We start from the raw sequence: 25819 nt of genomic DNA, 5'->3' as shown, positions 1-25819 counted from the left end.
CGCTGTGAAACCTCCAGGCTCATTTCCTTTCTCTCCCTGCTCTTTTTGTGCTGTTATTAGATAGGCTTTCTTCATTATTTTTTTGGCTTTTTTTTCAAGCTGATCCTGCAAAATTTATACCATACTATATTAGAAAACACATAACAAATTCAGCACACTTCTTGTTGAACTTTTTTTTTGGCCCAAAAATGAAAAATTGGTGGCACTAGATGCTTCTGTTAAAGTTCGGTAGGTCCTTTGAGTTATGTTTCATGCACTATGCAAATATTGATCTGCAACATTTTTATTTTGTTAAGTGTCTAATATCGAAAAATTACTTATGTCTCTTAATTCCCTATTGGGATTTTTTTAATAGATATCAAGGTTAGGTAATAAGGAAGTTGTGGCTGATTTTGCTTGCAAGCAGAAAGGCTTCAAGTTGTGACAGATGCAGAATGATATCGGCTTAAAAATAGTTTAAAAACAGTTTTGAGTATCCATTCTGATACTAAAACTTTGAAATGAGTTGGTGCGGCCCATAATTGCCAAATGACACAAATGGCATTGGTTGATGAAGGAACTACTGTCATCTGAGAGTCACTAGTTACATATACAAATTATTAACTTAAATTTGGGCGTCAAATTATTTAAAGAGAATATGTTCATGACAATATAATTAACCAATCAAAATTCATTATTTATATAAACTACTTTAGAGACTATGCACAACAATTTAACTTTATTTATTCATTTACAAAGCTAGGCTGCTTTTATCTTTTTGCATAATTAATCATTTTGGACTTTGCTGGATCATTATGCCTCTTCCCTCAAATGCACATACATTTATTGTAATTGATGCATACATATTTGTCACGGGCACAAACTTAGTATAGGTCAATCCACATATATAAATATTCTTCTTGGCAGTCATGAGGCCGTGATGCTCCTGTTGAGTTAAAAATGTATTACATATGCAAAGAAGGGGGGAAAAACTTGTTCTCGTAAATATAAAAATAACAAATCTAGTTCAGTTTCAATTTTTTGATCCATCTTTCAGCTTTTTATAGTTCATGGTTTACTTAAATCAACTTATACGAATTCAGATATTGATAAAAAAAAAAAAGGTTTTTTTTTTTTTTCTCATCCTTTACCTCATTAGGTATCTTGTCGAAAATATTTGACCGTAGATACTTTGTAATGCTATCTCCCATATTATGATCAAAAGCTCCAAATAACCAAATCTCAGAGTCTTCTATTTGCTCTCTTTGGGCAAGTATAGAGCCTTCATATTGATCGCCTCTTTCAGCTATATAAAACCCATGTGAAATACCATGCCAAACTCTTCTTTCCTTCATTATTCCCTTTCCTTTCTTCATCTTTTTCAAATATCTTCTCGACTTAGTCACCTGTAAAACTTGAAAGAGTAAATACATACAATTGAAAAAATACATAAGATATGGACAGTGAAAATGTTAAATCTTTTAATCAACAATTAAAAATAATGCAGAGGCTTATTGATGCAGCACTTCCAATGATCACACAGATCATCATTTTACAAAGCTTTTTTATTAAATCAAAGCATGTGTAAATCTTAAAGGATCAAGACAAATAGTGTGGGACTATAAAAGCCAACGTTGAGATTTTTGGGACTAATATATATTTGATTGGAGGAAAGAAGATAAAATACTTGCTTCTTAGATAACAGTCTTTGAAGGTTTTAGATCCAGCTAAAATGATAAAATAAGTCTTGATGAATATGTAAAAGATGAAGAATAAAATTTTTAAATATTAAAAGGAGAAAAAAAGAAAAGAAAGATGGAAAAATCTTACATGATTCCATCTTGATTATTGTGCCTCCATGTTCTCATATTGGCTAAATGACTTGGAAGGAGAGGGTGACTTCTAATGGCGTCGGGATCTTAATCATATACAAGAAAGAGGTAAGGGAAGAAGAGAAGTGTCTTTTTTAGGGTTTAATTTGATTTGGTATTCATTAGTTGATATCTATTAGATTTGGTTGGATTCGTTACTAAATTTTTATGCCTATACTTGGTTAAGTTTTTCTTTCTAAGTCTATCAATAAAACATTGCATATATCTACCAAAGAAAAAGAGTGCATCTAATGCATATTATGAATATATATATATATATATATATATATATATATATATATATATATATATTATATATATATATATATATATATATATATGTGTGTGTGTGTGTGTGTGTGTGTGTGTGTGTGTGTGTGTGTGTGTGTGTGTAATCAACAGCTTATATTGCATACCATATCTAACTAGCAGAGATCTCAGATTTTTTTTTTTTTTTTGAAAATAACATTTATTCATTGAGATGATAGCGAGGGGCATCTCAGACTCCTTTTTAGCAATGATTGCACCTAGGGCTAATAAAATATGATTCGATCTATCAATTTGATCCGTATTTGATCCACCATAAATATGTTTGGATTTAGTCTAAATGGATTTGGATCATAAACAGATTAACTTGTTTAACCTGTTTAATATTTGGGTTGGATTTGGATTTTAGGTATTTGACCTATTTGATCCGTTTAATATTCATGTCGGGTCGGTCAAATAATCTATTTAACTTATTTAATTTATTAAAAACCTATTTAATCTATTTCTGACCTATTTAATCTGATCTGTTTAATATGTTTAATCTATTTAAGATCTATTTAAAATCTTTTAATCTGTTTCTGATCCATTTAATCCGACATGTTTAATACGTTTAACCCATTTAGCTCGTTTAACTTAATTTGATCTATTTAATAAAAGGATTAAATAGATCGGATCGATTATCTGTTTAATAAATAAGTTTGATTCATGTTTAAATTTTTGATCCATTTAATAAATAGGTTGGGTTTGAATTGATGATTTTCTGATCCGACCCGTATTAATCTGATCTGTATATAATACGACCCGATTCGACTCAATTGCCATCCTTCATTGCACTCCGAATGATTTCTATCATTTGGGAGTTTCCGTTTTTAGATTTCTCAATTTGAATTTTGATGGCAATGTTTTAGATGACTGTGGAAGAGATGGTGTTAGGTTTGTCTTCAAAGGCCCGGATACAAATTCATTGTCGCAGGTGGTAGTTGGCTTTATGATATCTCTATTCCTAACACCAAGTTGAGAGTAGCATGGGAAGTTGTTTCTTATGCCAAATATTCATCCTTAAGGCTGAATTTATCCATATTGAGGGAGACTCTACGCTAGTGGTTGGTTGGTTGGAGAGGGAGACAGAGTATGTTATGAATGAACATTCTTTATTGTAGGATATTTAGAGGATAGTCAATAGCTGCTTGCCATTAAGAGCTACTCATGTATGTTGTGAAGCGAATAAAGCTACAAATTATATTGCATCTTTTATAGCAGAGTATTTTAAAGGAGTCTTGTGGATTGACTATGCATTTATTCTTTTTTCTCTTCGTAATATTTATTTTTTAATTTTATGAATATATTTATATTAAAATTATATGAATCCTGCATCTTATATAAAAAAATCACAAAATTTAAGTGATATCCAACATAAACATCAAAGGTCCCTGATGAAACATATTAAAAGAAGCCCTCAGCAGCTCAAGAGATGGGCAACAAAAGGTTAAAAAAAACAACCCAACTAAAATCCGACAACAATCCAAAAGAGCTCGCAAAAATTAATTAAACAATGCACAACCCATCCATACGACTCGTAATTGGAATCAAAATGGAAAAAATGGGATGCTACCTTGAACTGTCCCATAACAACAAACTTCTTGCGATGCTTCAAAATTCTAGATATTACATTTTATCCAAAGTTCTGTATATTTTGATGTCTTATTAGAATATAGTTCTTTGGTTACTCGACAAGAATGGACATGAAACCCATGTTGTTAGCATCATACTGCATGCACTGGCGTGATCATGCATACAGCCAATCATGGCCATTAGTTTTTATGGACTCTATTCATCAAGCACACATTTCAATGCATCAGTATAGAAATCAGTATCCATGATTGGTTGCATGCACGGTCACACTGGTGTATAGACAATAATTTCTCATTTAATTTTTTGATTGATATGGAGATTTGGGATAACATCGGTTTTGGTTTAGAGCGCCGGTAATGCAGCGCAACGGTGCACCGTGGTATCTCACTTCCTTCTTTCTCTTAATTTTAGCTTTGATTTAGCTTGCTACAACCAAAATAGTCCTCAAGTTAATAATACGTTAACCCACCACCACCCGAGCTACGTGTTCCATCAAATCCGGGCGGCCAAAGGAGCAAAGCCAGTGGTAACATGAGAAAATATTCCTAACATCGTGATTCACAAATTAGTAAACCGGCCGGTTTCTGTTATTCTTCAATCTAAGAGTGAGAAACAAGGAGACCAAACCAGCCAACGAAAAAACCCATCAGGTTGGCGCAAATGGTGGAAAATTCTGTAATCAAAACGAGGGATTTTTTTTTAAATAATATATTTTTAATAAAATATTCTAAAAATATCATGATTCATAAATTATTTTGAAACTACTGTGGGAGGGTACGTCGGATAAATTCGTGGTTCAACCCATAAATTTTTAATTCACGTGGAGCAATAGCACGAAAATTGATATTTGAACTCGTGTATTGAGGACACGAATTAAATATTAATTCGTGGCTTCAACCCATGAATTTAAAAATTCATGGCTTGAGCCCAATAATTTTTTTTTTAATTTTAATTCATGAACCTAAGTCACGTTTGTTTCTTCCCTAGTGCTCCGATCCCCCCCTCCCCCACACTGTTTCCTCTCTTCCGACCGTCCAATCCCCCCTCCCCCATGCAGTCCCGCATTGCTCCCCTCCCCTCCGATAACGGTCGCGCCTTCTGGACCCCGCCCCTCCTCTACGGTCCTCCCCCCACCTGCCTTTGTGTCGTCACCTCAAATCGCGCCCGCCAGACTACCCCTCCCCCACCCCATTGCTCCCCTCCCCTCCGACAAGAGTCACGCTCCTGGGCCCCGCCCCCCTCCATGGTTCCTCCTCGACTGCTTTGTGTCGTCACCCTCGGATCGCACACTCGGACCCCCTCTCCCCCCGCCCCTCTCCATGATCCCACTCTGCTCCCTTCTCTCGGACCGTCGGATCGCGCCCCTCGGCCCCACCCCTCCCCTCCCCTCTCTTTCTTTCCGACACTTGGATCTTGATCCCCGGCCCCCACCACCACCCCCCTCCTCCTGACCCCGGTCGGTCCCCACGTTGCTCCCTTCTCTCCACTGTGGGGTCCCCCTCACCCCTCCCCCATACCCCCGCTTTTCCATCTCTCTGGTCATCTTCTGATCAACGGATTACTCCCATCTTTGGCTGCTTCCTCTATTGGATCCCGGGCTTCACTGTCTTTCATCGGTCCGATCATTGGTGTTCCATCATCCTTCTTCTAGTCATTTTTTTTATATGATTATCTATTTTTTTGAATTATTACAAGTGAAAAAAAAATAAAATTAATAATTGTAAAATTTTTTTAGAATGTAAAATTTTATAATATTGTAAAAAATTATTAAGTCACATAATTTATTCAAGTAAATTATTATTAAAATATTTTATTTTAATTGTTGGTCTTGAGCCATGTAGTTTATTTTATTTTGTATTTCATTACTGATTTTATGTAGAGCATGCTAAAATTATGGTATTTGTTATGTATGTAGTGATGGAAGAAAATATCATGACCTTATGCTACATAAATAATTCTATAATTTATAAACCAAATGGCATTGAATACATTGGTTGTCTTCAAAAAGCAATTAGAATTAAATCTGAAATTAAATTTAAGAGTTAGAGAATAAATTATGCATAGTCTTTCATGTAGACAAAAGCAAGAATAAACTCACGATAATATATAGATATCCACAGGTTGTGTAACTGACATTATTAAAGTATGAACTGATTCGATTAATAAAGATAAAGATATTGAAATAATTTTTTCAATGGTTAATTCACACCTATGTTTGTCGGGTGCAAAGTTGTATCTAGAAGTGCAGCCTATTGAAGTTGAATAGGATGAATATGAAGTAGCCGATAAGGATATAATAATAACTCAGGGCATTGAATAGATCGATCCGTCTAGAACAACTCAAGGCACTGAACAGATCGATCATCTAGAACAACTCAGGGTATTGACATGTACCAGAGACTCAAAGTTTCAGACATGCAGAGGATCGATTTTTATAGTGGATCTTGATGTGGCAGGTGTTACTATCAAACAACATCAATTTATACATCTGTCGATGATATGATGCACATAAATAATCGACTATTTGAGGAAGATGACATACGAATGGAGATGAGATAGACTTTCATCCTCACAAGTTGGTACTTTACTAATATAGAATGCCGACCAGTGGAAGAGTACTCAAATTTAGGGGTATTTGAAGCTCCTTCCAAAATATTTAGATCAATTGATTGGATAGTAGCTAATGTATCAATGTCTTCTGGATTAGAGGCATGGTGTACCAACTAGAAAAGAGGTACCGAGTTGTCAAAAGGACTTCATTTGCAGATAAGACGGAACTGCAAACTGCAATAAAATATATCATATTGAGAGACATTATGAATTTAGAGTTGTCGAGTCGGAACCAAAGTTTTGGATGGTAAAATATAAAAATAGTGAGTCAGAATGCAATTGGATGCTTCGAGCCATTAAGCGATACATTACTTTGAAATCACAAGGTATATCAGTCTATATATGTGTGTTTCGGCTATGCTTTTTAGGATCATTCTAATCTTAATTCGAACTTTATTGCCAACAAAATTCAGGATGTTGTAAAAAAAATACCCATAATTTCTATTGCCGGCATCGGTGCAATTATTAAAAATAGATTCAACTACATGGTCAGTTATAGAAATTGTGGAAGGCAAAGCAAAAAGTAATGGCATTGACATATAGAGACTGGGATAAATCTTATGACTTATTGTCAAAATAGTTGCATGCTGTACAGAAATTTAATCCCGGCTCTTAGGTAAAGTTCATCAGTACTTTCATCGATTATCCTCCATTGGCTACATTTGATCGTGCTTTTGGGCATTTGCACCATCAATTGAAGGCTTCAAACACTATAGGTCGATTATCAGTATTGATGCTACATTATGTATGAAAAATATCGGGAGAAGCTGATGATTGCAATAACTGTTGATGGAAACAATCAAATATTTTCACTTACCTTTGCTATAGTAGACGAAGAGTCTACTGATACATAGGGTTGGTTCTTGGCTTATCTGAGATATTGTATTACATCACGTCGTGGTATATATCTTATTTAGATCGGCATTCAGGTATATTGTCGGCTTTACAGAATGAACATCTTTGTTGGCAACCATCAGATGCACATCATTTTTATTGTTTGCATCACATAGCGAGCAACTTCAATACTCAGTTCTAAGACTCCAGACTCAGAGATTTGATGAAAATAATCGAAATGCAAACACAACTTAAGAAGTTCAATAAATGTATGAGAAGATTGAAAAGGTGAATTCGGAAGCTGTTTAATGGTTAAATAAAATTTTTGTAGAGAAATGGTCTCGTGCATATGATAGTGGTCGAAGATTTGGAATAATGACCACTAATTTATCTAAATGCATATGATATTGCGGAACCTTTGATTTTACTCCAAGTGTGGGCTTGGGATATGTTTCCATTTATAGCTCCACGTAAATTACTTCAGCCTCCTATAGATCCTATTATGAATTTGGCAGGTGGAGGTGCGTTACTAGCTGGTCCTCTAGCCATAAGGTAGGTAATTATATGTACCATTATAATATTCAAACTCTAAATTTTTATATTTGAAGTACAGTTGTATGTACCATTATAATTTCATTATGTAGATGGAGATATGCTTTTGAGGTGACAGAGGTTTCTATTCATGTTTTACTGAGTTATCGACATCATCTTGATCATCTCGGATTTGAGCAGATATAAATATAACTGATTTACATTATTTGGATAATCTCTTGGAAGATTATGTTCATATTACTTATACTTAATCCTGTAGATGAAAAGGTTGTATGGCAGTCGTATGCTCCTTTGGTCCTAGCAGGTCTACCAAATTATTGTTTTAGTGGATAGCATATATGATGGTGTTGGGTGATACTTCTATGCTTTTTTATCGTCGAGTGGCACTATCCGGATAGGGTGATATATCAGTTCAGATTACAACAGACTATTCCAGAGGTTTGTGATATGGATTTCAACTTTATCATATCGACCTTCGGGGCGAGCCGATCATGACTGGAGAAGAATTTATCAGCAGTGAGTTGCACTTTGGTAGAGTCAGCATGATTATATTGTAGACGGTCCAGCGATCGATGATATAATAGACTATTATGACAACTATATGGAGTGATATCATCGCATTACGCATCGATTTATTTGTCATGGTGGAGCGATGATTGACTATCTGATAAGATTTTATATTTTACCTTTTATTTTCTATGATTAACACAGATTTATTTGCCTACTGCTCATCTTTTGTATGTGTCAGAGTGATAGTCTGGCGAGGATTCATCGTTTGGCTCATCCAGACTCGTTATCCACATCCAGACAGCTCATTCAAGATATTTATACTTCAGGCCTCCATGCCATTCGACAACATGCTCGTATCTCCACGATATCTACGATCATGGCCATGGCACTGCAGAGTCCACTCCTTCACCTTTTATGCATCTCTCGTCATCAGGAGCACCTGCATTACATAGAGGAGGTACCAGATGATATTGCTCATCATTATTTTCGATCCTGGACCTTCCATCATTCAGTTCATATATGCCCTCGCCTGTGTATATGCATGACAATATGACCTAGTTTCAGTTATAGAGAAGACTGCAGCACATTTTGAGTATGCAGTGGCCGAATATGAGGGATCGAGTGAGGATCCGATGGAGCATCGTACGAGTCGCACAAGGATCTGATTGAGGATCCGGGCGAGCATCGTACTGAGGAGCACGATGGTCCGATAGAGGGTCCGAACAAGCATCGTATCGAAGAGGGACCGAGTGAAGCTCCGCTTATGGGTCGTCGAGTGCAACCTGCAAGGAAGAAGTGAAGACCGCCTTATGGCACATGATATATATATTTTTATATTTTTTCATGTTTGTAGAATGTATGGACTTATGGATTTATAGTATCACACATAGTTTACTTAATACATTTTGGCATGCCAAAGGAGATTTATAAATTTATCTAAATAAAAAATTATTTAACAAAAAATTATGGTCCTAATAATTTAATAAAAAAATTAAAAAAAATAAAAAAATACTTGAACTGGCGTAACGATCGATCGGCTAGATTCTGCAGTCGACCACATTGGCACACTTTGCGGCCACAGTGGTCGATCGGACAAGCCGACCTTGCTCAACCGATCGGCTCAGTGTATAGCGATCGATTGAAATCACCAGACGGTTGACTGCATGTAAAGGGAATTGGGCTCCTAGTCGATTGGCCTGAGCTACCTGGCTCGATCGATTGGCTCGGTGGGCAACAGTCGACCAAATTCTCAGGCGATCGACCTCAATGGCACGGCTTGCATGCGATAGTGGTCGACCGACCTGAGGTTCGGACTCGATCGATCTGCTTGGTGGGTCTCGATCGATCGAAATTCTAGGTGGTCACTGCAATGGCATGGCTTGCATGCCATAGTAGTCGACCGGCCTGAGTTTTGGGCTCGATCGATTAGCTCGTGGGCCTCAATCGATCGGTTTTCTCAGGTTGTCGATCGCCCTGGCCAATTTTCAATATACTTTTCAAATTATAAAATTTTTTACTTAATTTTTTTATAATTATTGATTGGACACTAATACATTCTTGGTTTAGGGTGTTCTTGGACACTAATTATTGATTAACCACTTTGCTGCGAAAATCATATCTTAAATTTTATACAATTTTGATCAGATTACAAAATTTTCATCTAAAATGACAGCAACAAAAGAAAGCTACATATGCTTATATCAAACTAAGTACATTTATCTAAAAATAAATGAAACAGATGAAGATCTTCGGGTGAAGCCTCACATACTGCAACCAATCGTTGAAGTTTAATCATCCGGAGCAGGGTCTTGTGGTGGTGGAGGAAATTGACAATAAAAATACTGTACGAACTGATCCAATCATCCAAATCCATCATCTAATTGGACATCCATATGTGCAAATCCTTATCCAGCTGAGCATCCATATAGGCAAATCTCTTGCTAACAGATATCTCCAATGTATCTATGCGAGCAGATAATGCATGCTGATCGGATGACTGCTAATCAAACTACGTAGCATATGTAGGTTACTCTTTATCGGTAGGCTGATCACTTCTTCACCATCATATTTTTTTCATCTACTGTAAACGTACGCATCCATACCCCATCATGAAATGTATACCCATACGCCTCAGAGATGCATATTGTAAATGTCACTACGTTTAACCTTGATAACTTCATCATCAGCCGTGATGTGGACATCAAATGCCTCAAATATAGTAGTCAGAACAGCTCCATATGCAAGATGGTTTTTGAACTTTAAAAACATTCATTCATATAAACATCATTAAATAGGGCAAATTAATTCTATCACCTAAAAAAATCATTCTGAGGAGATAAACATCTAAATATGATACGTGTTCTCTATGGCCTCCTCTGGGTAGAAAATTAAACGTAAAAATGTGATGGATTAACTTAGCTTCAAGTGGTAATAGATTTGCATCAGATTTAGCGTCATACTTATATTATCCTCAAAATAGTTCTAACACAAGAAGCATAGTCTAATACTAGATGATTCCAAACAGTATTACTACTGAAAAATCTATCACCATCTGATGGAATATCTAAAATTTGATCTAAAACTTCATAGTCAAATTCGATCACTTTCCTTTAACATACGACGAAATAGATCAAGACTTACTACTAGAACTAAAATTACTATAAAAATAATGAATCAGAGTAGGATACGTTGGCTTATTAGCGTAACATAGATAGCCAATCCATCTTTTCAAACAAAAATTTAATACGAAAATCACTAAAACTATTTAAATCGACTATTCTACATTCTACAACTTTTCTTTTAGAAAAGTTTGATTGAAATTTTTCACTACACTTATTATTTAAAAAAAGAACTCTTCATACCTACGAGATGGTTGCTTTCTTTTTTTATTCGAGCTCTCTTTGCTTTCGACAAAACTCTATTTTTTTGAAGCCATAATCATTTTAAGATGGGGGATCAGAATTTATGGACTAAATGCACCATACAAAAAATTTTGAAAAAATCTCAATGGAGTTGGAAGGGCTGGGGTGGATTTAAAGACAATAAATCTAAGTTTGACCTATGATTTTTAAATTTATGGTTGAACCCACGAATTTATGCAACGATAATTTCAAAAGAAATGTGGTTAAACCCACGAATACAAAAATTGTGAGTTCAACCCATAAATTTTATTCAATTTTTTTTAAAAAAAATTTTGACGATTCGTAGGCTGAACCACAAATTCTTAAATTCGGAGATTGGACTCATGAATTTAAATTCGTGGCTCCAACCTACGAATTCAAATATCAAAATTCATACAAGAATCATGTGGACTGAGAGAATTATGGGTTGAACCCAAAATTTATCTATATGGGCTCAAATTCATGGGTTAAACCCATAAATTTATCCGACGTCCGTTCCACGATAGTTTTCAAAATAATTTTGAATCATAGTGTTTTCAAAATATTTTATTAAAATATATTATTTAAAAAAAATCCGAAAACGAAAGGGCACGGCCGTCCGTTACCTCATATCACGTGCATGGCAGTGTCTAACAGTGGCGCTGGGCAGCTGGCTGCATCGTTCTCCTCTACCTCTAAAGCCCTTGAACCCCTCCGACAACCCCCTCTCTCTCTCTCTCTCTCTCTCTCTCTCTAAGTACCCCTTTCCTCTTCTGGCACACGCATATGGCGTTGTCTCGTTTCATCCTATCGGAAGCAGAGCTCCGATTGCCCAAGAAAGGTACGCCCTCCCATTTTCTTTTCTCCAAATTCTTTTCTCCTTTCGATTCTTTTTTTTTTTTTAAAAGAAATTTTCCAAACTTGTTGGTCGCTATTGCATTCTGAGACTGTGAATTGGCGGATCAGGCTTTCCGAGATCGCGAAGATGGTTCGCTTCTCCTCCTCGTGCTCCTCCTCCTCCTCCTAAGAAGGTCTCCAATAATGCTGAAGCCACCAAAGAGAGGAAGATAGAAGCTGTAAAGTCGTTCATTCAAAGGTTCTTCTGCTGCTTTCTTTTTTTTTTTTTAATTAGGGCGATATTTCTTTGCTTTTCTCCTATTTTGTGCGAAAAATAAAGAGTAGGTGGGATTGAATAATTTTCCCATGGTATTTTAATGCTTGGGTTGAAATTTTAAAGTTATGGGGATTATTCAGAACTCCAAGAATCGTCAGTCACAAGTCAAAGAAATAGGGAGGTTTCATGTGCTTTTTTTTTTTTTTTAAACATTAATCTGTGACAAAAAGCGGTAAGATTATCTTGGAATGTCGGCAAGTTGAGAAGTGGTCTTATAGAATGTTGATAACAAAGTGTTGTCCTTTTATGAGATACTGAGCTAAAAATATTAACAGTAAATTCGCCGTAAGTGTTCGTGCTGAAATTTTTCCAAGTGGGTTGTGCTGCGCTGGCCTTACATGGAGTGCTGCAGATATTATGGTCATTTAACATTGTTGAGTCATTCAGAACCTACTCAGTTTTGCTTTGTTGTTAAGTGTCAAAATTTGTTTTTCTGCAATGGAGTCAATAGGGTAGGATCCTTTGAATTATGAGCGAAGAAAGGAGTAGTGATGCTTGCTGGATGATAGGTTAGAGGAGCATTTTCCTATGGTGATTTTAGTCTCTTTCCTTGATTGTTTCATAGTATATTTGACAAAGGAGGAGTTGTAGAGATCCTAAGTTATATTGTTTTGAATGTGGTTTCTTAGATTGTTAGTGGGAAGCTTCAAGGAATTATCACTGTAGTTGGAGGTGGATATAATTACTTGCCTGAAGTTGATGCTAAAACTCTTCGTAAGGGTGATCTCAGGAAGTGGAATGTAATACCTTTGACCATGAAGCATGAATACAGATATGCAATACAAATAAGACATAATAGGATGCACCGATATGTCAAATCTTAGATAAATAGGAAACAGTACACCTATGGTACAAGAACAGACAAGTACGTGTTCACATTAGTAATTATAAATAAAGCATGACGGTTGACGACATCAATATAGCTCATACTCCATACAATAAGATGAATATTTTACAAACTTTACTGTTTACTCATAGTTCAAGTTTATAGACCATTTTCATTGCTTCTTAATATGGGTATTTGAGTGCCAGTTGCAAGTCCAAAAGGGTCTATGGTAAATTTTATTGGTTCGTGAATTAGAGTCTTTCATGTCCTCTATGAACTACAACTAAATAGTTGATGTTGCATCCAATATTTGGCTGTATGCCAAAAATTTGAGCTGCCTTAGAAACCTTTTTTTTACTACCATCTAAAACATACCTTGATGATTCTAACAAGGGCCCAGACAAGATTCATGCTAGTGCTCCTTGACCTCTCCTCGGTTCACATGGTGGAGTGTATATACTATGTGGTTGTGAGATTAGCTTTCCTCTGCATGTCATGTTCTTGTATGACTCCAAATATCCAATGATATCTCTTTTTAAAACTCTGTAAGATATAAGAAATTTGTGTTTCATATAATTTTCATGTGAAGAAAAAGAATTGGTGTATTGGTTCTAGGCCAGGACTGGGCCAGGTGATGGGGGTAACCCTTCCTGACTAGACCTGACTAGCTGTTGGGCATACAGCTGACTAATGTATCACTTGCCCCAGCAACTTGCACACCTATCCCGCCACCACAGCGACCCAATTGTGCCCATACAGTAGTTGCATCACATTCTGTCTACATCCATGCATTGTGCCTTTTCACAACCTTGCACATAAATGCCACCAACAAATTGCACATGATGGACACGAAGGTACATTACAACTTCCTCTGAATAAGATGAAGGGTAGCAGTTGCTTAGACAAATTCCAATTGGTTAATGACCATTTGCTTTGACTTTTGTTATTGGAATGGTTTAATAAAATTCGATATGGCTGTAAAAAAATGTCATCTCTTGCACAGGTCCATTTGCTTATGTTGGATAGCAGTCTTCTCTGCTTCCTTTCTGGCATTATTAAATTTACTTTCTGGAATTAGCGGCCTGCCAAAATTATTAAGTATCCTCCATGATTGGCATTCTTCATATCTCCTGAGAAAGAACTAACAGTATTGTTCTGTGTTGTTATGCTTGTATAGGCCATGCATTTGGCATCTCACTCATAATACTCTAAAAGCTTATTTCTTCCACTTTCTGTGCTTATTGATGTCCTTTTTATCCCACTCCTTGTGCAGATATATGGGAACACATCCTGGTGTCTTTCCTAAGCCAAAAGAAGTTCGTGATGAAGTGGGTGGATCATGGTACATTGTAAAAGATATCTTAGCAAAAATGAAAACAAAATTGCTGCCTGAATCTCTAAGTGACAACCAGATTGCAAGTTCAGAATTGCACATTACAGCAGAGGAAACTCCTGAGACTACAGTTATAAAAGAAAATTCAGATAGTGGAGAGCTGGACATGCCTGGAAAAGGATTTGCTTGTCAACAGAGCCGTTGAATGTAACAGAATCTCATAGCGCACCAGATATAGATACAGCAGCGCTATCATCTGCAAGAAGTTTGGAGGATACAGAACTATTTGAAAAAGAACAAATGGAACAATCAGTAAATAGTCTTGCATCTTCTAAAACGGTGGGGAGCTGGCAGCAATCTCACTCCCTTAATCATGTTGCTGAGGATGAAGAAAAGTCTATCAGCATGCATGAACATGAGGCTCAATTAACAGAAGCTACACCGAATGGTAATGAAGAGTACCTGACAGACAAAAAATGCCAGGAATCGAATCAGAACTCTCAAGCAACAAATGTTAATTTCCTGACACCTAATCAGAGTTCCCCATCAATTGACATCGCAGCATCAGATCAAAAGGTCATTAATTTGGTTGAGTTTTCTAAAAGAACTACAGAAGAAGTGGGGTTAAAGTGCAGAAAGACCGACACTTTGAAACATGAGACATCTGGTTTGAGAGGGGAAAACAAACATGTCAGTGGTTTAGTGGATCTATTCAAAAGAAAACGAAAAGACTCCAAAGATGATGATGTAATCGACAAGAAATATATAAGGCAAGACAAGTCCTTGAATCCAAAAGAGGAAATTAGAGAGGATTCTGAGAGGAAATCAGAAGTCAAAGATCTTCTTAACCGAATAATGAAACTTTCAAAAGATGCACATAAGGCTGGATCTTGGGCAGCTATACCTAATAATGAAATTGACAAGGGAGTGAGGGGTTTTGTTGATGAAAGTATAAAGCTACTGACTTTGAATGATGAAAGCGAGTACAGGAAATCTGCAGGGCAGACAGACGGAGAGGAACCAAAGGAAGTAAATACATTACATTCAGAGGTGAGAGATAATACCCAGAAGAGTCAACCCAGTGACTACAATGTTGTAAATATGAATCTTCAATTAAATAAAAATGGAAAAGCAATGGGGTCCCCGGATATATTGGAGTCCGAACTTTTGAGTGAAGCAAGTGATTCTGATATTGCAGCATTTGACTATCAAGAGCCGGAGTCACAGGATGAGGTTGCTTTGTCAACTCAACCACAGAATTGGATGCTTTTCTAAAAGAAGGAACAGGAAATCATGAAAACCGCCTCTTGGTGAATTTTTTGCTGAAAGCAGCCAAGATCAATGATATTGGTCGTGCTTTCCGTGATTGTGGGCCGATTAATGAAATCCGTGTTGTTCGCACAAGAATAGAGAACAGATACAACTATGCTTATGTTTGTTTCAAGGTACTTCTTTCCCACTATCTAATTCCTTTTCTCATAGCTTGCATGGATATCTATACACACCAGCCTACCATGAAGAACCTGCATGCTTAAATCTTGTTACATATCAGATACTTCCAATGATCTTTTTTTTTTTTATCCCTCAGAATGTGAAAAATGGTACAAAATATGGTGAAAAATGATACCAATAAGAGTTATGTGGTTAGCAAACCAGGCTTTCACCGAGTTATATTCTCTTAAAGATTGGCTTGATGGACGCTGAGTTGTCGAGCTGGGGTTGCCATGTGAATCCTCTCCTAATAGGTATAGATTCACAATAATCTAATTTTAAATGCCATCAAAGAAAGTATAGTTTTAATCTACAGTTATAAAAATTTGTGCATTCAATGTGTCTCAGTGTCCTATATTTTTTCTATTCTGAGACAGCATTGTCCCCATGCGGCATTGACTGTATGACATGTAGATGTAGATAAAGATTACTTCAAAAAACTATTGGGACTTAGAATGTGCTAGAAAAATGGATACAAATGTAATCATAGGCTTCTTGCAAGCAAATGCCATTAGGACAGGCAATCCATGATCTGGAGTCCGGACTTGCCAATGAGCCAGAACCTGCCCAGAAGAACCCACCCTGCTCCCCTCTTCAGAGCACACACTTTCATGTGTTTCAATCATCATAGTAGCAATTAATTAGGAAGAAATCATTGTAGATTCCTGATATCAGGTCAGGGTTCGTGATTCAGAATATCTACTGCACGCACTAAATGTAAAATTGGCTGTTTTAGTTGACCACCAAGGACTTAATGTTTTCTGTGACCTCTTAGTTTGCATGTTTGGTTCAATTGTTGCCAAAGTTGTTAGTTGTTCAAGCTGTGGAACCTATATAGCTGTCACTTGAATGTCTGATGAAATCTTCACATTTTTGCAGACAGAAGAGGGGCTGGTTAAAGCTCTAAGTAAGACTGATGTGGCTGTATGCGGTGCAGATGTTGTTGTAGAGGCAGCTTCTCCTATAGAGTTTCACAGCAGATTGTCTAACGTGGAGCCTGCCAAAGATGGAGATTTCCCTTCAGCTTTTCTCCAAAATCCAACTCGGACAGTAGTGGTGAAAGGGTTGCCAGAAAATACACCATTTTATCAGCTGAAACATGCACTATCATTCTGGGGGCGCATCTCTGGCCTTGCCATGGGCTCCACGGGATCCAGTGTTTATGTTGAGTATGAGGTGATATATTCTCTGTGAATTCTTGATACTTCTATGTTCATTTATCTGCTGTAAAGATAACTATCTTAAACTATATTATGGATAAACTCATTCTGAAAGCTGTCTGCCAAAGACTTAAGTCGCTTACTTAAACAAGTGACATTTTAATAGAGAAATTCAGGGTTACTACTTTAATTAACATGGACACCATGTAATTCATGGCTTAAATAGAAAAGCTTAGAAAACAATTGGTTGCAAAAAATTCATTCCCACGAGCCTCTGACAACCTTTTGACACAGATTACCATTCTCTTGTTTTATTCGTTTGATCCCCATTCCATACACAACGCCTGTGCGTGGGTTTATGTTTGAAAAAACTTTGAAAACAAGTTGGATTGCAGCTAGGACTTCTCCTTATAACCCATCTCAGCCACATTTTTCCGGTAGTGTATATTCTAGTCCTCTGTTTCCTCTGCTTGTGATTCTAGGTATTTTATCTTTGCTCATACAAAATTTTGATTTTGTATATTCAAGCACGTTAAATTTTTGACAGATTCCCAAAAAAAAAAAAATCTAGGTCTTCTATCTGATCATCAAAGAGTATTCTACAAACAGCAGACTCATAGGACAGGTTAATCCTGGATTTAAATTAAAGCCTGTGCAATCTGATGTCCACTAAACTTTACTAATTATGGTCGTGTACAACAGGTCTCTAGTCTGTCCATGAAAAGCTCATGTTTGGTTACAAAAGGTCCCGGTGATATATATATAGTCAAACAGCAACCGTTCAATGAGGTAGAACATCCCATCTGAACGCTTGTCTCCCCATTAGGAGCCCACATACTATCTCAGGATAACCTTAATTTCTTGTATGCACTTTGGTTCTAACATTGTCCATCTGATAGCCACCCCTGTATATAGGTAGAAAAAATAGTTTTCCCGTCTCAAGCTCTTCAGACTTCAGATTTCATCCTGCTTCAAAGGATTCAGGGTATGGGTTTTACATATTATTATATGTTGTAATTTTCTGCACGAAAAAATTAGAAGTGGAGAGGTATATGGATCCGAGATTCTTATACTCTTTGTTGGTCTTTTGCAGTCAGAAGAATCAAAGGAAATGGCTCTTGCAGTAGCCACTGTGTCTATACTAGGAAAGAAGCTTATGATCTACAGGATTGATGCACCCAAAACGACTGTTGTGAGAATCTCAAGAGTGAACTCCCATACCGGAATAACAAGGATTCAGAACATATGTGAATCCTATGGGCAAGTCAAGAGAATAATTGGCAGAGATGTTGACACTTTTGACGTGCACTTCAAATTGTCTGAATACGGCAACATGCTGAAGATCCTAAACAGGTAAATTATAGATAGGGATCCTAACATGGCCTGATCACCATCAAAGAGTATTAGCTAGGAAATCAATGATTAACTTTTTTCATGAAGTTTACTGTTTCTCCATGTTTAATTACTCGAGATTTACTGTTTCTTCAATTTCTGTTGGTTGGTAGATTGAATGGTATGGTGGTTGATCCCATAAGTGGGTTGCACAACCTGCAACAGTCATTCCAGCTGAAATACTTCAAACTCTATGGAGCAAACCTCAGGGCCGAAAGCATGTGCACAAACTGATCCAAAATCTTTGCAGAAAAATAGAAGAGAAAAACATAGATACTTCACGTATGCTCAGTCTTGCACAAGAACACTATGGGGATAGCTGAGTTATATAGGAAGGACTTTGTTCATTCATCCCATTTTTGTTTTGAAGTTGTAGTTTCATTGATAGCATCTTCTCTTCTTACATTGAAGGATCCCAGAGACGAAAGAAAATGGGAGGAAACACCATTTTGATGATGTGGAATTTGCAATATCTGAAATATACATGGCATTCATTTTGGTATGCTGATTTTTTTTTTTTTTGAAATGTTTGATACGCTGATAGTTGTGCTTATATGGATGTTAAATTAACCATATTCTTGTTTAAGCTTATAAAATGCTAAGTTGCCAGTGCGAACTTGCTGCATTAATTGCAACATATGTGGCTATTGCTGTGGACTTCTGAAGATCTATTTGGTGAATCTTTTGTAATCATTAGTTGAAGTGAAGACTGAGCATGATTAAAAATGAACTTTGCCAATTTTTTTTTTAAATGGTGCATGCAGTGCATGGTATTATTTTCCATATGAGATATATACATGCTCCTATTTGCTAGGTTTCTAGTCAATTTTTGCCACCCATGTTATATTTAATGCCTTACTAGTTTTTGCATATCTTCGAGAAATGCAGCTGCTTGGTGGCATATGTAATTGGTCCATGTAACTTGGTTTACATCCGTCTGTTTGTAGTTATACCATCCAGACAGGCCCTAATTGCTGCATTGTTTTCTTCGAGTGCATAACCATGCAGATAGATATGTTGAACATGTCCTGCATCTCAACACATTTGATAGGCAACTGGACACTGCAGAATTGTGGTTAGCACAATTAGTGATAATATTAGCAAAAACAAAACAATGCGTAAGAATTCAAAAAACATCTCTGCCCATTTTAGGAGGAGAGTAGAGCGAGAGTGAGAACCATTGCCATAACGGCCTTGCATCCTAGGGCTGGCAAATGAGCAAGTTGTACGGGAGCTAGCTTGAGTTCAAAATTTGAATCAAGTTAAACTCACTTGATTTAAAAAATAAGCTGAGCTGGAGCTAAACTTAGCTCACTCGAGTTTGACTTGAATTAGCTCGAAAGGCTCATATATATATATATATATATATAAAATTATTTTTTATAATATTTATCATATATCATATAAATTATGTTGGCTGTGGAATAGAATGTATTTCAGTTATAGTATTAATACATAAGATTATTATTCTAAACTATAAACGAATATCTTGAACGATCCCATGCTCTCGGTAGATCTCTTAAATAAGTTGTTCGTGAACAACTTGAGTTCGGCTTGCTTACGAAACGAGCCGAGCTGGAGCTAGGTGACGTCCGGCTCTCGTCTCCCTAAACTGGAGCCCAAAAGCCATCTTCAACACCCGCGACAAGTCAAACTTGTGCTCATCATTTATTTTTCCCTCTGCTATATTTTGACTTTGATTTTTAAGTTTGTTTATCGTAGCCATTGAATAGCCATTACTAAGACATATAAAACCAAATGTATTTTAATTCACCACGGTGAGGTTTATCTTCAAAGGTATTTTCATTATCTTTTTCTTTGATTATATTTTTCTGAGCTCTAAAGTCCGTATTATTTTTTCTCATGGTTTCCTGATATTTATTTCAAGAAACAGTAAAATTAAGCGTTTTCAAAACCAAACCGGGTCAAATAGAATGAGCTACGTGGTTTTTCCCCCTTTTGCTTGGTGAAATGCAGTCATGATACTTGCGATTGCTAAAGTAAAACCAAGCAACATCACTTGGAATTTGAGATGGCAATTTAAGACCTGACCCACCAACTCAAGTCACAACGGACTTGCTTTAAATAGGTTTGAATTTCACATAAAAGAATCTAAGTTATAATCAGGTCGATCCACTAAAATTTATTTTTTAAACTAGTTGGGTTTAGGTTAAATCTCTGATCCGTTTCCTTATTTTGACCATGTAAATAGCTGGGTGGGATCATGACCCGATCCTATTTAATCTGTCTAACATCTAAAGAAGCTGTTTTCACCCAATTCAACTTGTTTGTGGGTCAGATCAAACAACCTATTTATTGAGGTCAGCCTGAAGTTTGGGTTTCTGACATGGTTAAGAAACAGATATAGTTTAGGTTGTCACTTTTTTGGATCTGGTTTAATTTCTGACCCCACTTGCATCTAAAACCACATAGCATCCAGAACAGAGTAATATCATGCAAGTAGTTCGGCCTAATGTTCTAGTTCATCTGCCTTCATAAATTGGCCCCAAATTTACAACCTCAACATTGAGCACAAAAAGGTTCAGGTACGCAGGAAAATAAAAAAAATTTAACACAAAATAATTGATATGTGAGTGATATATGAAAACAAATTTGAATAATTTAATCACGCCGAATAAATTCAAACATCACACACATTCAAACTTCTGCTTCTTGAATTTACCTGCTGAGGAGGCCACAAAGCATGGTCTCCCATATTCACCATTACTTTCCTTTTATACGTCTTCCAAACGTATCGAAATGCAACAAGAACCCAACAGATAAAGTGAAATATCATGCCTCTTAGCCATGATTTTGTTGACGTCTACGTCCATATTCAGTTATGTAGAAACGCACTGCTGAAGGTATCCAAGGGATGTCTCTCTATCTCCTGTTACACTCTCTTGACAGAACCTCAGGGTAATGGGCTAACAACAAAACTAGAGAGAGAGAGAGAGGCACCAGTCTCAGAAGAAATTAAAAAAAAAAAAAAAAAAAAAAAAATGGAATCCACCATGCCATGAAAATGCTATTCCCAGCCCATCTTCCGTTTCATAAGCTCATCCAACATCCATTCCTCGTAATTCTCATCTAAGATCTGCCAGCGGAGGCAGTACAATAGTATTTCAAATAAGAAGGCGCTTACTAAAGAAATGAAAGCATATTTTTTCATTGGTGCCATAAAAACTTCAAACAAATAATCTAGCGTCACAAAATTCTCAAAACATGAAAGCTCATAGGAACCTCTCTATGTGAAAACCTACCTTAAACATCTGCCAAACTGGACTGCCTACTGACCATAAAAAATGATCCATGCATCACAAGCAGACTTGGCAAAAGATGTTATCAATGACGAGCTCAAGATGCATTCTGCTTCTTCAGTTTTGCAAGCTCTTGCTGGATAGCGCCTCCTCTCTGAACATAATAGAGTGTGAAAAAAAAAATGAATAATTAAGAGAGAGAGAGAGAGAGAGAGAGAGAGAGATCAACTTGTAAAGGATTTGTAACAAACCTTGATCCTTGCCAGCATCACCTTGAACCTATCAAAGTCATTTAGTGAAGCTCTCCTCTTCTGGACAATCAGCTTCCTTCCCCACGAGCTGTTCTCCCATTTGTTCTTCACATCTGCAATAAAAAATGGATCAGCAGATGCACCATAATGGATCAAAGAAAATTAGATACATGTTGTTAACCATTTCAAACTAGAGAAAACCAGTAGCATACCAGCAGCTTCCATGGCAGCAATTAGGGACTTCTTTTTAGGAAGCCTTGGAATGTCAATCTTTATGTCAGTCAAGGAAAGCCTCTTGAAGTTCATTTGGCCTCGCACCATATCTGGGGCATCAACCAGAGCCTAACATTTTTTTTTTTTAAGAATAAGTATAAGAATATCACCAAAATAATTATCAAATTGAGCAATCTAGATTTGCAAAGTATGCCATCAGAAAGTACAAGTACAATCTGAAAAGCTACAGAAACAAGTCTATCTTATAGTTGCACAAAGACAAGTCTGCAATTTCACATCTTACAATTGAACCTAAACCTGGACCAACAAAGATAACAAGTATATACACCATGATTTTCGCTGAATTATAAAAAAGTTATCTGCAAATAGCAACAAAACACAGAGGAGTTGACTGACCAGGAAACTAAGAGCCTTTCATTTGCTCACCACATTCTGATGGTGGAAGACTAGTACAAGGTTATTTTCACATGTAACATTACTCGGTTGGTCTCAAGATTGGAACTGTTTTATTCTTTACAACATGTGATAAAAGAAACAAAAACATAAATCCAGTATTTCGACATGATGCTGATTAGCTCAACATAATATTATAACATGACATTCTCATACTAATTACCACAACTAAAAGCTCATGGCCATGCATCACTTGAAGGAAATAAAAACAAGATCACAAACTCTACATAGAAACAAGTTCCATTGTAAATTTGAATAAGTATAATATAAATCATGTTATTTCAAATATCACATGGAACAAAATATCGATCAAGGGATGCCAACTGACAAATCAATCACAAGCCATATAATCATCCAGAAGGTACTAAATGATAGCAATGCTGACAGAAAAAATTCAACCTTTAGAATGTTTTTTTGCTATACGTATAGTAGTTAATACCTCAACAATATGTAATTGGTTGGGACATCTCCATGGAATAAATACGGGTTGGAGATAGTTTCAAGAATACAGATGTATTACTAATTCGTATCAAAAAAAAAAAAAAAACTATATGGCTCAGAATCTGCGGAACATCAGTGGTTGATGAAAAAAATCTCTGCCTGTTGATTAATTATTCGTATGGTATGAAAGAGACCAAACTCTAAGATCCAAAAAACTCACATCAAGAACAAGTAATAAATCACATCAAGATAACTCAAAATTATCCAATAAAACTACATCATGGAGTCAAAAAATAAACAATCATCTATCAACAACCAATGCATATTTCTGCAACCAAAAAATACAACCAAATTCAAGAGAACGAGGTATAGCGGAAGAAACCAAAGAGAAAGAAACGTACTCGATTCTGATCGACGACGTCGACGATGACGACGAGCCTGCCGTAGTCCTTCCCATAGTTGATGAGAGCAACCCTCCCGATCTCCACGTAACGCTTGAACGGCTTCAGAATCCAAAACGAAAAAACCCCAATTAGCTAAAGAACAGCAAAAGATAGAAAATCTCTTGGAAAGAGACGAAGGAATCGATCAATCAAAGAAGAAATGCGCTGCTTCTAGGGTTCTCACCATTCTTGGGAAAGGGGAGGGACCTGCGGCGCGCGAGGGATGAAGAGAGAGAGGGTTTTCCTCGCGGCTTTAGGTCTGGGAGTTGGGAGCCATTGGGGTTTTATTTCGCGTCCCTGACCGTCCGATCTAGGGCATCAGATCGAGTGCGAAGAAACAAAAAAGCCGTTACCGCCGTTATAGCGTCATAACGGCCGTGCCATTACAGCGTCATAACGGCCGTTACAATCGTATCGGGTAACTGGGAAAAAAATATTGCGGTTGCGCACCGCGCTCTGCTTCTGCTCTCAGTAAAATTGCTTTTTTTTCCTCAGATTTCAAGTGTTTTTAGTTCTTTTCCTTTCCAAATTGGACCATAGGTATATACCAGAAAAATGAATTTTTATTAAATAAACATTTATTTAGACAAATCATTAGTATTTCTCTATTATTATTTCATCACTTTCCATTATGACATCCTTAAACAATTTATTATAATTTTTGTTATTATAAAATTAAATAATTCATAATCACACAAAATGGGATAGATAATAACAAAAAAATAAGAGCCATTACAACTGTTAATATGATCGATAGTGGTTTGAGTGGGGTTTCAATTGTAATAGAATAATTTATTGTGAAAATCTTAATGGGTCCAAGACGCCAATTGGAGAAGAATTGGGCTTGCGCTACGCACAGCATGAGATAGATTAATTGATTCATTTGTAATGGAATTATATATGAATGAAGTTTGTTGCTTGATTCAACTAAAACAATAGGATTGATTTTAATTGGGTTAGAGCACGATTCATTAGTAGGCCTGCTACGAGGTACAGGGTCTAGTCCACCGAATTCAAATTCACAAGGCAAATATGTGCTCGCATGTCTTTGGTTTGAGATCCTCTTTGCTATTATGTTTGATGTTGTTGCTTAAAGTTGGCACAATAAATTGTGGTTTGCTCGCACTATGGTACAGAAATGTACTAGAATTCATGCAACAATCTGTTGCTAAATATTGATTTTTCAGATTCGATGTCGACAGCCTCCAAATTGACAGTATTTCATAGGACTAAAATTGCTAAAAGTTAAAAAGGTCTAGACCTTGCTACGATTGCTCCTACTTAGTGATTTGAATACAGGTCATGGCCACTTTACTCATCAAATAAGAAGCCAAACGCCATGCTGCAAACTGCATTGGCATTTTTAGAGTAAATTGTTTTGAAGCATCGCTCAATCATACAAAAGTCTCAATCTCATGAACCTATATGATGTTCGCGTGACAACTTGTAACGAAACAATCTATTATTTATTTGTCAATTTCTTCGAGTCACACCAATCCTTTCCTTTTCACATGGTACGAGATGTGAATGAACAGGTGCTTCTTAGGCGTGAAAAGGAAGTTCAGACCAATTGGCACATTGTATACTCCTCACACTTATCAAATAAGATTAGCCCTTAACATTTATCGGAAGATGAAATATTAAAAGAAATGAGTTAGGTTAAACGAGCTACAAACAAATCAAAATGTAGCCGAGCATCAAAATCATGTTTGGAAGGGGGACCGGGAGGACATAATGGATCTCGCTTTCATACTATTTGTTACAGGCTCATAGTCCAAAAGCCTAAGCTATTAGAAGAAGGCCCTATTTAGGCTAGTGAACGCTTATAGCATCCTTTTAATTAGTCAATTTTGGACAATAACACAAATATTGCTTGTTTTTGGTTAGGAGGAGGGCACACCGAATGGAAGCATCTAGGAAACTCCTCCATCATTCACACCCTACGTATGGTGCAATCAAGTAGCGTATATCCTATGATTCCACCACGTGCCCGAAAAGGCAAACCACATGGGCTCACTTAATACTCCCATGTCATTTTTGGACGGTAGAGGTGGCCATGGAGCATGGTGGATGGTGGACTCGCACGCATTAAACATACATACGACCCCTGTCCATTTACACCTCCACCCCCGCCCGTTCCTTTCCATTTCTTCCAGTGAGGATAAATTCTTTTCATTTGTTTATGTTGTAATTTATTTCAAATGCCCCTTCCCACTTTATAAAGCAC

At 36.7% G+C, this 25819-nt stretch overlaps 2 protein-coding genes across 2 annotated transcripts; one reads left to right on the top strand and one right to left on the bottom strand.

Moving 5' to 3' along the window:
• Positions 1-11818: 11818 nt before the first annotated feature.
• Positions 11819-19139, top strand: LOC105033614 (uncharacterized). Its single transcript, XM_010908487.4, is given in 9 exon segments — positions 11819-11975; positions 12101-12230; positions 14408-14655; positions 14658-15725; positions 15728-15912; positions 16838-17134; positions 18212-18471; positions 18624-18643; positions 18646-19139. Coding segments are annotated over 9 exon segments (2451 nt in total). The 5' UTR covers positions 11819-11920; the 3' UTR covers positions 18834-19139.
• Positions 19140-21655: 2516 nt separating this feature from the next.
• LOC105033615 (large ribosomal subunit protein eL14y) lies at positions 21656-23907 on the bottom strand. Its single transcript, XM_010908488.4, has 5 exons — positions 23777-23907; positions 23551-23652; positions 22234-22363; positions 22022-22134; positions 21656-21924 (listed from the first exon to the last, which is right to left on the bottom strand). Exons 1-5 carry the CDS (start codon positions 23777-23779, stop codon positions 21868-21870), a joined length of 405 nt encoding a protein of 134 aa, XP_010906790.3. The 5' UTR covers positions 23780-23907; the 3' UTR covers positions 21656-21867.
• Positions 23908-25819: the final 1912 nt, after the last annotated feature.

This window comes from Elaeis guineensis, chromosome 4 (assembly GCF_000442705.2).
Source record: "Elaeis guineensis isolate ETL-2024a chromosome 4, EG11, whole genome shotgun sequence".
In the NCBI taxonomy this organism is placed as follows: domain Eukaryota; kingdom Viridiplantae; phylum Streptophyta; class Magnoliopsida; order Arecales; family Arecaceae; genus Elaeis; species Elaeis guineensis.
Note: the sequence above shows the minus strand (reverse complement) of the source record. Positions and strands in the feature narration are given on the sequence as shown.